The sequence below is a fragment of the Magallana gigas genome, chromosome 8, assembly GCF_963853765.1.
Source record: "Magallana gigas chromosome 8, xbMagGiga1.1, whole genome shotgun sequence".
Classification (NCBI taxonomy): Eukaryota; Metazoa; Mollusca; class Bivalvia; order Ostreida; family Ostreidae; genus Magallana; species Magallana gigas.
The window spans coordinates 50,336,348-50,349,723 of NC_088860.1; the positions used below are offsets into that span (position 1 = coordinate 50,336,348).

At 31.7% G+C, this 13,376-nt stretch overlaps 1 protein-coding gene across 1 annotated transcript; it reads left to right on the forward strand.

The window, feature by feature from the left end:
• Positions 1 to 1,622: 1,622 nt before the first annotated feature.
• LOC136271036 (ankyrin repeat, PH and SEC7 domain containing protein secG-like) lies at positions 1,623 to 7,751 on the forward strand. The gene is made up of 3 exons (XM_066070109.1): positions 1,623 to 1,710; positions 3,645 to 3,816; positions 5,892 to 7,751. The coding sequence occupies exons 1-3, from the start codon at positions 1,623 to 1,625 to the stop codon at positions 7,480 to 7,482; spliced, it is 1,851 nt and encodes a 616-aa protein (XP_065926181.1). The 3' UTR covers positions 7,483 to 7,751.
• Positions 7,752 to 13,376: the final 5,625 nt, after the last annotated feature.

Sequence of the window (13,376 nt, forward strand, 5' to 3'; positions counted from 1 at the left end):
CAAAAGTATAACACTGTGACTTTATGTTATTTACGCGTAGGGCTATTTTATTCTGGCATATGTCTGACATGAAACGGAAGGGCTTCTTGATTTTTTTTTTCCATAAAAGAATAACAAAATATCTTTAACGTGAGAAAACAATAAATCTTAGTTATAAGTTTATTTAGATTAAGAACTAATTTTTTTTATTCTGAGAATCATCTAAAATGCCTATATTTAATGTTTGAAAAATAACCAATCTTGACGATAAGATTAAAATCATCACTTAAATATTTCAATGAAAATGTGTCTTTCAAGTTAACTTTTACATGATGTTAAACGAGGCAGTTTGTATAATACACATACTTTTTAATAAATAGATCCGTTGAGATTAAAGTCGTAACCATGAACATTTTACATTGTCACAATGTCACCTTTACTTAGATAATACTTCGATAATAATATGATTAATATAAGAGTACGATGTGAATTCATAAATATGAAATATATTAAAGATATTCCGTCAAAATTATATGGTGTATAATTGTTTTTTATTACAAGCTTCTCGCGTATACAGGTGCTCTTGGATGAACCGTCCATCACCCTCAAAAGAGGGTAATCCACCGTCTTATATGATTTATGTTATATTTATTCCTAACCCTGACCCTAAGCCTTAAGAAGATTTTTAATGATTTTTTTCTTGTTCTTCTTTCATCTTTCCTGGTATATCTTTTTTTTTATCTCATAGACAAATTGTCTGAATTAGGGTAGACATAACCACAATAAAATCTCTATGATCGGAAAAAATATTATTATTTCCTAAAAATATATTCAACTTTTCAAAGTCATTGTGATTTCATGTTTCATTTAAGGAAAAAAAAATAACTATAAATGTCAATGGTAGTTACCTCTGTGCAAATAATGCGCATTGCAATGTACATTCCCATTTGACGTTATGACTATTACATTTTTACACTATCTTTCAAATAGAAAAAAAATAAAATAGGGAAACAGATCACATGTATATAGAAGCAAGGAAATGGCGCGCTCTCTACATTTGTGTAGTCAAACAACAAGCTATGTCCCGTTTCAAAAAGCTATTTAAGCAATCAAAGTATTTATCATTTGTTTTTTTAATTAATACCATACAAACGGATTGTGCCAAAGGTCTGTTACTTGCAATTCAACGGACTTTTAAATGATGAAAAAAGGTCTGTAAAGGTGTAGTCCACGTAAATCAGCCTTTTAAAAACACTTAAATGACTGGAATACTGAAATGAAATAATGAATACACAATTTCCTATGGGTATAAAGTTAATCTTTACATTTTCTAGTGTCCATGACAACACTTCTAACAGGTTTTTTTTGGTAATATATATTGTAATACATCCCATCGATGAATATTATAATATTCAATAGTATAATTAATAAAATAAAGAATAATTCTTTAAATATTACGGGGCATTCAAATACGTGTACAAAATATTCAACTAATGATTCCTTATTCACTTATTATTACTTCAGTAACAAAATCACCTCATTCTTTTTTCTATATTGTGACTGTTAAGTTAAGCGTTAAAGAAGATGACGATATGTAATTCAGTAACTAAAATATGAATGAAGGAAAACTACATGGTAACAAAATGACAAAACATGTCAATCTGTTACATTCTTTGACCTCTTACTTTACATTCAGTAAAGTGAACGGCAGGACATCATCATCTTTTAACGGTAAATTTGTTTTAAAAATATTTTTTAAAACTTAAATCCATATGTATTTCGCAAAAACAATTTTTGAATAAATAATTATAAACATAAACTTTCTTTTCTCGAATATGTGGTTCTTAATTTTAACTGAGTCTAACAAAGATTGCAAAGATATGTATAATATATTAATTAGTAGAAAGAAAAATGCTATCAAAGCAGTTTATAAAAGGAATGGCGAAGAATTTGTAAATAGGAGTGTGTTAACATGTTTGAGCTGCTGGTCAAAATTACAAAGGAATCATTGGCTATAATTTGAAATATTACAAAAAATAATTGCAACAAATTATTATTTATCAAAACTAAACCTAGAAGACACTCAGCGGTGTACATTTTTTAAGGTGAAAATTGAAACCAATAAACATCTTAAAGAATGTTCAAATGTTACAGAAATGGAGTGTGCAGTTGTTTTATCAATGTTTAATGTCCCAATAGCCTTTGATAACAAGATTTTTTTTAATGGCGAATTATTGGGGCCAAATTCGACTAATATCATATATAGTTCTTAAATGAAAATTTAGTACGATAAAAATGTCAATTATATTTGTACCATCCCAGTAAAGACGTGCTCCAATGAATTAGAAAGAAAGAAAAAGGTAATTTACAATATCTAAACTCTACCGTGCAATTTATCCTTAATGGACAGTTGCTCACTGTGAAGTAGGTTTCCAGCGGTTTTACAATAAGTTATAATTATCTTACTGTTTCATGTAAAATGCACTCGAACCAGGTCATTTTTTTAACTATCGGTGACTTTAAGATCAAATCTCGTGTTAACATTAATGGTTTGATCCAGTGAGAGATAACAGTAAATAGTCACTAAGTAGTAAAGGGAGAATTTCAATACAAACGAATAATGATTTTAAAGTATCCAATTTGTGATAGCATGTTTTGTACAAATGACATGTGATGATAAGGAACAGTGTTAAAACTCGAAAATGTAAAAGAAAAATACAAATTAGGAGCAGATTATACACGGACATCTACAAAAGTTTGAGGTAGGATCAGATGCTATGAAGGAGTGAGTCTTCTCCGCTGACCAGTCACATCCGCCTGGTGCTCTTTGTAGTAATCCGGAAAACGGAAAATATGTAGACAATTTGATGAATAATAATGGCCTAACAATAAGTACAAAAACGTCAGTCAGAGCTTAACTTACAAAAAAGAAAAATACACAATAAAGAAGAAATATTTTGAAAAAGAAAACATTCTGTTTTTAACCCACTACTCGATATAAATGGCTATCAATGTCAAATTAATCTTAATGAATTGATCTATAAAAAGTTACAAAACCAAAATGAAATCTTATTATGGAACATTTTTTTTTATTTGACCAGAGGTAATTAAATAAATCGACAAAAGCTTTATTCGGCCAAAAACTCACTTTGGAGACATGCAATAACAAAACTATAATGATTTTTTTTTCACATCTAGGTTGCAATACTGTAGCCATCGTTATATAGATTCAGTTGCAGAAAAAGTCCTTGACATTTAGATTAAAAAATATATTTTTGGGTTTGAAATGCATAAAGTTGATGTATTGTTGAGACAAAGCGTCAGGTTGAACTTTCAATGTACCTCCGATCATAGTCCTTTGATGTCGTTAATACATACTCTTATCCTATGTCATTCGTCAAGAGTGTAAACGTTTCAAAATCGTCACAAAGCAGTAGGCATTCATAATGCACGGGCATTGGTGTTGCTATTGTGACTTTAAAGCTGTAATTTTTTTCTTCACGTTGTATAATATTTTATTAAATTACGGCTTTTAAATGTCTAATTTAATTAATATCATTAATATTGTACCAAAAGGTTAAACGATTAAATATTATGATGAGATGATATTAATCTTCTTGTCAAATGCTTAAAAAATATAATACAGAATAACTTTTATCTTTCAGAGTCACCACTAGACCAGGCTATATTTCAGCAGTGGGAGGAAGACGACAGCCAATTTGTTTCAACAAGAGCTTGTCAAGAAGTAGAGATACTTATCAAAAGTCAGAATTTGGTGATCGTGACCGGTAACTCTGGGTCAGGAAAATCAGCCATTATTCAACATATAGCGTTGAGGTATAGGAACCAAGGCTGGACAGTAAAACCAGTATATAACGTGAAGGAAATCACTGATACATATTACTCAGGAGATGTATTACAAAGCAAAATCCTTTTTGTATTCAATGATCCTATTGGCAACGAATCCTTCGACGAAATAGCCTATAATTCATGGAAGGAACAAGATGAAAGGTTGAAAGCTTGTTTGCGAAATAACAAGATGTTGCTCTCAAGTAGAAAATATATTCTACTTGATAATAGGGTTAAAGGAATGTTAAACGATAAATCATGCAGCATTGATCTTAGTGATGACAAACATAAACTGAATAATGGAGAAAAAGAAACCATTTTAAGGAGTTACGCATCAAAAAGTGGTCTTTTAAAAGACGATATTAGTGGAATTTTGACGACTGAGGAGTATTTTCCGTTATTATGCAAACTTTATTTTAGCGACAAAAATAACCAGACAATAGGACCGCAATTTTTTAAAGAACCTTTTAACATATGTCAGGAACAAATAAGAAATTTCAGAAATAACTCCATAAAGGAATGCAAAAAAAAATACTGTGCTCTTGTTCTTCTAGTTCTGTGTAACAATCAGCTTTGTGTTGAGGATATACAAAAAAACGATTGCTTAAAGGAAAAGTTTAAACTTGCTTTGAAACTATGTGAAATAAAGACAAACACAGAATCTCATACTATTGGTGACGCTCTAAAGACTCTAGAGGGATTTTTTGTGAAGAAGTTTGACGACACGTATCATTTTTATAACGATTTTGTAATGGAAGTTACCACCTATGTGTTTGGAACAGACTTTCCGAGAGAAACAATACAGTATGCCGATATTGGTTTCCTTAGACGACGTGTAAACTTAAAAAGCAGTGACGACAATAGAAAAGAAGAAGTTGATAAATTTACCATATATTTAAATGATAAATATGTTAGCGATCTAGCGGATAGACTTTTTGATGATATATTTGGAGATCGTCTGTTGGATGTTGTTCTCAATCCATGTGTGAGGAATGAGAAGGTGGCTACATGTTTCATACAAAAATTAAAACATAGCCACGAAAAACTGCACAACTTACTTGGCAAAAAACAGCTTCAGGAAAAGTTTAGAAAGGAAGAAGAAAATCAAGAATTAAAACAATCATTTTGTTCCAAACTTGAGTTTCTGTATAAAGAAGATAAAGTGCAAATTCTTAGTGCTATCATAGTATTTTGTCATACAAATGTATCAAAACATTGTTTAGAAACTTTACAGCGAATGCAAAATTCTCTTAAATATACTTCTTTTTTTTCTGCGGTATGTTGCAATGGTTCGATGGATTTGTTCAATGTCTTTCCAAAAGAACAAATTAAATGGTTTTTGGTGAAAACGTGGGGGGAATACTATCCTATTCACATTGCTTCCCTGTTTCATAATTATGAAATATTGCGGGAGCTGATACAGGTGAAAAATAACGTGAATTTGAGAACAGCATTTGGATATACTCCCTTGGTGTTGGCAGTTTTCAATACGGACACAAGCGAACAAAAACATTCGAAAACTAAAAATCAGCCAATTAATATCACTGTTGAACTTTTGCTGACTCATGGAGCTGACATTAATTTATGTGATCCACATTTTGGGAGTGCTCTCCATATAGCAAGTGGTAGAGGAAACAACCACACTGTACAACTTTTATTAGATAAAGGAGCAGATACCAATTCATGTAACATAAACAAAGAAACTCCTCTGCATAAAGCTAGTGAAAGAGGACGTGAAAACATTGTGCAACTTTTATTAGATAAACGAGCAGATATTAATTCATGTGACACAAACAAAGAAACTCCTCTACATAAAGCCAGTAAGAGAGGACATGATAGCACTGTACAACTTTTATTAGATAAAGGAGCAGATATTAATTCATGTGACACAAACAAAGAAACTCCTCTACATAAAGCAATTAAACGCGGACTTGAAAGCACTGTGCAACTTTTATTAGATAACGGAGCAGATATTAATTTATGTGACAGAAACAAAGAAACTCCTCTACATAAAGCCAGTGAAGAAGGACATGATAGCACTGTACAACTTTTATTAGATAAAGTTTATTAGATAAAGGAGCAGATATTAATTCATGTGACACAAACAAAGAAACTCCTTTATATAAAGCAATTAAACGCGGACTTGAAAGCACTGTGCAACTTTTATTAGATGAAGGAGCAGATATTAATTCATGTGACAGAAACAAAGAAACTCCTCTACATAAAGCCAGTGAAAGAGGAGATGAAAGCATTGTCCAAATTTTATTGGATAAAGGAGCAGATATTAATTCATGTGATACAAACAAAGAAACTCCTCTACATAAAGCTAGTGAAAGAGGAGATGAAAGCATTGTCCAAATTTTATTGGATAAAGGAGCAGATATTAATTCATGTGACAAAAGCAACGAAACTCCTCTACATAAAGCAATTAAATGTGGACATGGAAGCACTGTACAATTTTTAATAGATAACGGAGCAGATATTAATCTATGTGACACAAACAAAGAAACTCTTCTCTTAAAAGCCAGTAAATGGGGATTTGAAAGTATTGTACAACTTTTATTAGATAACGGAGCAGATATTAATTCATGTGACACAAACAAAGAAACTCCTCTACATAAAGCTAGTAAAAAGGGACATGAAAGCACTGTACAACTTTTATTAGATAACGGAGCAGATATTAATTCATGTGATATAAACAATGTAACTCCGCTACATTATGCCAGTGGTTGGGGATGTGAAAACACTGTACAACATTTATTAGATAAAGGAGCAGATATTAATTCATGTGACATATACAAAGACACTCCTCTACATAAAGCAATAAAATGGGGACTCGAAAGCACCGTACAACTTTTATTAGATAAAGGAGCAGATATTAATTCATGTGACTCAAACAAAGAAAGCCCTCTGCATCATGCCAGTGAAAGGGGACATAAAAGAACTGTGCAACTTTTATTACATAAAGGAGCAGATATTAATTCATGTGACACATATAAAGAAACTCCTCTACACAAAGCCAGTGAAATGGGACACGAAAGCATTGTACAACTTTTATTAGATAAAGGAGCAGATATTAATTCATGTGACACAAATAAAGAAACTCCTCTACATAAAGCAATTAAACGCGGACTTGAAAGCACTGTGCAACTTTTATTAAATGAAGGAGCAGATATTAATTCATGTGACAGAAACAAAGAAACTCCTCTACATAAAGCCAGTGAAAGAGGAGATGAAAGCATTGTCCAAATTTTATTGGATAAAGGAGCAGATATTAATTCATGTGACAAAAGCAACGAAACTCCTCTACATAAAGCAATTAAATGTGGACATGGAAGCACTGTACAATTTTTAATAGATAACGGAGCAGATATTAATCTATGTGACAAAAACAAAGAAACTCTTCTCTTAAAAGCCAGTAAATGGGGATTTGAAAGAATTGTACAACTTTTATTAGATAACGGAGCAGATATTAATTCATGTGACACAAACAAAGAAACTCCTCTACATAAAGCTAGTAAAAAGGGACATGAAAGCACTGTGCAACTTTTATTAGATAACGGAGCAGATATTAATTCATGTGATATAAACAATGTAACTCCGCTACATTATGCCAGTGGTTGGGGATGTGAAAACACTGTACAACATTTATAAGATAACGGAGCAGATATTAATTCATGTGACATATACAAAGACACTCCTCTACATAAAGCAATAAAATGGGGACTCGAAAGCACCGTACAACTTTTATTAGATAAAGGAGCAGATATTAATTCATGTGACTCAAACAAAGAAAGCCCTCTGCATCATGCCAGTGAAAGGGGACATAAAAGAACTGTGCAACTTTTATTACATAAAGGAGCAGATATTAATTCATGTGACACATATAAAGAAACTCCTCTACACAAAGCCAGTGAAATGGGACACGAAAGCATTGTACAACTTTTATTAGATAAAGGAGCAGATATTAATTCATGTGACACAAACAAAGAAACTCCTCTACATAAAGCAAGTATACTGCGAAGTGACAGCACTTTAGAACTTTTATTAGATAAAGGAGCAGATATTTATTTAAGTGATATAAACAATGAAACTCCTTTACATAAAGCCAGTGAATGGGGACGTAAAGGCACTGTTCAACTTTTATTAGACAAAGGAGCTGATATTAATTCATGTGACACAAACAAAGAAACTCCTCTACATAAAGCTAGTGAATGGGGACGTGAAAGCACTGTACAGCTTTTATTAGATAAAGGAGCAGATATTAATTCATATGACAACTACAAAGAAACCCCTTTACAAAAAGCCATTAGAACGGGACATGAAAGCACTGTACAACTTTTATTAGACAAAGGAGCAGATATTAATTCTTGTGACACAAACAAAGAAACTCCTCTATATGAAGCCACTGAATGCTGACATGGAAGCATTATTTTTTATTTTTTTATTAGATAAAGGAGCAGATATTAACTTTTGTGACAGTGAGAAATAAACTCCTTTACATATCGCCGGGTATTGGGGGAGTGATACATGTAGCACTATGCAACATTTAATAAGTAAAGGAGCCGACGTAAGTTTACGTGATTACGACGGAAAAACTCTTTTCCTTGGATCAAGAACAAAAAGAAAATACATATTACCAAATTATTGTTAATAAGTAAAGCAGCAAACCTTAAGTCATGTGTTGATAAAAAAAAACAAATTCTTTTACATATTGCCAGTGGAGAGGGACATGAACACACTGACAACTTTTATTTTGTAAAGGAGTCAACTTTTATTGATGTATTTAGGAAGGACAAGCTTCATTTTATAAAGCCAGTGAAAAGGAACGTGATAGTATTGTGAAGTTTTAATGAGTCAAAACGCAGACATTAATTTATGTGATCAATTCTAAGAAACTTCTATTTATAAAGCTAGTAAACAGAAACCTGAAACAATTACTTTTCAATTTTTATTTAGTAAGGTAGCAAATGTAAATTTAAGTGATTTATTCCAAGAAACTTATCTGCATAAAGTCGAACAAAAAGGCATCGAGTCACTGTGCTAATTTTACCAAGTTATTCAGCAGACATCAATTAATGTGATCCATTTTATCCAGCATTATAAAGCGATATTTCTCCAGTTGTTTTAGACCAAAGCTTAAAAATATATTTAAAAAATCATTTATTTCTATAAATATTGGAAATTGATTGATTTGTACAATCAAAATTTTAATGAACAACGTTACAGAATAATGTGTGTGTCGGGAATATTAAATCAAACGCGGACAGTGTCTGAGTAAACATTAACTTGTACATAATTTAGTTTTTATTAAATTCGCTTTCGTATTTTTTATTTTTGCAAAGAGTAATATTTGATCCAGTTTATACCCAACTGTACAGCGTATTTCATTGTACTCACTATTTTAGTATTTTGATATATTTCAAATTTAGTTGTATTACAATTTCACTAACTATTTAAATATTATGATGAATTTTAAAATGTGTTGTATTTCAACTGTAAGCACTTTTTTGCACTATTGGCCCCTTGATGCCAAGAATGTTTAGGAAATTGACATTGCACAAATTGAACTCTACTATGGCCGAGTTAATAAATTATGGTGAGTTTTTAATACTCTTTCTGGAATTTTGTTCGTAAACCAAAACAAATGTTGACTGCGTTTTTTGGGAAGCGTTTTAGAGTAATTGACCTGGTATATGAGCAACATATCATTTTTATTCGGTTATTTCAGTGCATCTGAAATCGGACAAACATAAATTAGTTAAGGTGTAGCAGTATGTAAATGTTATCGTTGAACCGTCAGACCGGTCAGCATCAAATTAGACCATCTGAATTAGCAATCGTTTGTTTAAGAAATAAAGTACGAGATTTTGTGAATGTTGCAGAATAACCTCCGAGGTCGAGAAATGTTGTTTTTAAATATAAAAGCCGAGGCGTTAGCCGAGACTTTATATTTCAAACAACATTTCGAGACCAAGGAGGTTATCCTACAACATTCACGAAAACAAGAACTTTATTTCTATTCTACCAACAGCCAAGTATTTCTACAGATCGTTTCTCCTATAAAGAGACACTCTAGGTCATTTTGACGGCTGTTCCGTGTAACCCGAACGGTTTTGTTAGTAATTTTTACATGTGTATCGATCAAAGGAATCACATGCAGACCACAGATTTTTTCTTAGGATTTTAATACTCTTCACTTATTTATAAAATATCTTTGAATCACATTCCTAATATTTTAAGGGCAATTTAATACGATTATTACTACTACACCTTATATATTTTATGTAAAAACACGTAGTGAATATGTGCTAGGGAGGTCCTCGGAACAGCCGCGTTGATCTCTTAAAAATGAAAATCTGAGTCAATACACATTGTTTTGACTGGAACTAACATGTGAAATTGACATGGTTGTAAAACTGTTTACGGTTTGAAGTTGTACTTCAATGATCAGTGCGAGACAAATAGGTATTTCTGATCTAATAATTTACTGATGACGTTCGTGGTATACTGGAGAATAACGTGCGCGGCGTTTCTTTGATCTCGGCAATAATTGTAGTAGAATGGTCTTTTTGTTGATATGAAATAAACTATATAGAATATATATCCTTATTTTACTTGTCTCTATAAGTAAGAAAGTCTGGGTAGTAAACACACTAACATCTGATATTCCCTCAATATTTTTACTAGTAAATGCTTTGATTATCAATAAGCAAAATATTTTGATTTTTGAATATCAATATAGACAGAGCTCTTCTTCTTAGGAGATAAATGCACTCCAAAATGGTCACGACCATTCCGCCCCCTTAAATACAATGTAGCAACGCACTTTGAAAATAATTCAAGAACGAATCTCAGACCAAATCTACGCACTTTTTTTAGTTAAAGTGTGTTACATGTATAAATATACTATTTTAAAGTTGAAAATATTTTCATCCAACCATCCACGTTTTTTAAAGTGTGTTTTTATTGTGATTTCTTTATAGCTCCAAAGGTAGAAATTTGTTTGTGTTTACGACAGTTTGACATGTTTTTTTAATGCATGAAGTTTTAAAGTTTGTAAACTAACACGGACTAAAGAAGTAATAAACAATTTTATATACAAAAAATGTGTTTTTTCTTTTGTTTTCAACAAGAACTGAGATTATAAGTGTATCAGATATTTATGTTATGAATCAGTTTTTTAGTTTGTAGATAAACAATCACATACATTACGTTAAAGATCGATAATTGGTATTGTACAGGTTTTATCGTGCTAATTATTTTATCATTTTGATCGCATGATTCAGTAAAATAACCTTTAGAAAAGCATTGAAACCAACTAGAAAACTGTAATTGATGCATTTAATGTTATGTATCATGACAACAAAAAAATTCGACCATTAAGCATTTTTTTTCTCTGCCACATTTAAACAAATGACAAGGCCGGTTATATTTGTCTGCGTATTCGCGCCTGGACCTGTAGATGCTTTACTTTCTTTTTACTACTTATTTAGGTGTTTGAACCGTGTCCTGTAGAATAACAAAATATGCTAAGCATACCTAAACAACAGGTAAACATGTACACTAGATTCTTAAACAATTCTACAAAGTGCAATATTTAACAACGATATGCATTATTAACAAACATAGTTTTAAAAACCAGCGGATTTCTATCTCATGACTTGTAAAATCAGTAGCAAATGTTTAAAATACAAATAATTGCCCTAAAAAGATCTAGATTGTGAGAGAAAAGATATTATTATTTATATTTATATTTTAGTTGTTTATTGTTTCAAAAGGGTTACTTTTAGAGTTGTAAGGTGTCACAATCCTTCTTTAATATCCATGTCTTTGTCTTATAACTGTATCATTTAGTGTAATTAGTGTACACTGAGTGCACACATACATAAACTAAACAAAGCAATACTCCAGATATTTCGATCAGTGGTTAGTTACCACAATAAAATGAGGTAACACGAGAATATTTATAGTAGTGGGTTGAATAAAGTTTACTTAAAAGCATATGCTAATAAAGATGATGAGAATAAAGATGAGAATAATAGTGAATTAAAATGATTCACATCCCGAGCACTTCATTTTTATAAGCATTTTTATTTTTATTTTGAAACGTGCAAAAACAAAACAAAAAAAATACTCCAGATATTTCGATCAGTGGTTAGTTACCACAATAAAATGATGTACATATTTAACACAGAGATTTTCTCTGTTTGTGAATATGATTAAGTTGGGGAATAGCTTGGTAGGATGCCACTCGGCTTTCTACTGGTTGCTAATGGAAAAGAGAAACAATTCCGTAAAATTAAAACAAGTTCTTTATTCTTTAAACGTCGGATGGAAAGTGCATTAAAACAAAAACATATTTTGAAACACCCTGTAGTAAAACACAGCAATGCGAGAAAGCGAGATCATTTCTCCGCTTATAATCTAAGGATCGAAATTTCCGCATAAGTATGAAAATGCATAACGCTTATAAAATGCAAGAAAACTAGAGAACAAAATATAAACTGTTGTCATTCAATAATTAAAGAGGAAATAACTACTAAATATTACTTAGCTGACGAATTTATACCGATTCTTAAATTCACCTTCTCGCACTGAAGAGTTCACTACAAGTAGTATGAAGGGGGACATTATACCCCACTTTGAGGTTCAAAAAATTTGAGGTTCAGTGTAGACCAGGAAGGTAATTAGGGAGGAGCGTAGCAGGAAGTTGATAAGTAGTATTAATGCCGTTCCAACGGAATACAACAGATGACTTTATTTAATTAAACCTTGAAATATCAATTGTATTGAGTATATTAAACAATCGTGACTCTCGGTGAAATACTCTTGTAACAGCTTGATCACACGTGTTCTCATGTAAACAATAATACTAGTTATATATTAAAACTATTCAGAGTAATATGGCGTATTAAAAAAGAGAAACAAATCTGATTTTTTAATAAAAATGATTTTATTCAAATATATAGACATATTAAAATCGAATCCACGTTGTTTGAAGTCTGTAACGAGATTTTGCTTTAATGTTTTTATTTTCAATTGTTTTTTTCTTTTTGAACATTGGCTTTTCTGTGATAAGCGATTCCTCGGATTCCTTCGTAGATAGATTGGCTGATGTTGTTTCAGGCTTTATCGAGTCCTCGGATTCGGTCTGAGTTGACATGTCATGGTTCTGTGATTCTTCCGGGTGTGGTAGGGCTATCATGTTTTCAGATACATTTTCTGCCACGACTCTCTCCGCGTCTGCTTCGGAATTCGCGCGATGTGTCTCCTGGAGTGTCATGAGACGGCTGTACTTCTCGTAAGGTATCAACACAGATTTCTGCATCACGTCCACCATTTTTTCAGGAAAGGTTTTACGATTTTTAACAAGGTTGTGATGCCGAGTTGATTTTTTTTTAAGTAACCTCCTTTTATTTTTTTGGCCGTTTTTTTGTCGCCTAATACGAAGAGAACAGATTTGTATTTTTTAAGAGCTTTTTTCTCTTCTGGATTCAGTAAAATAACACTATGGATGACGTTCGCGGCTATTTCTCCCAACACGT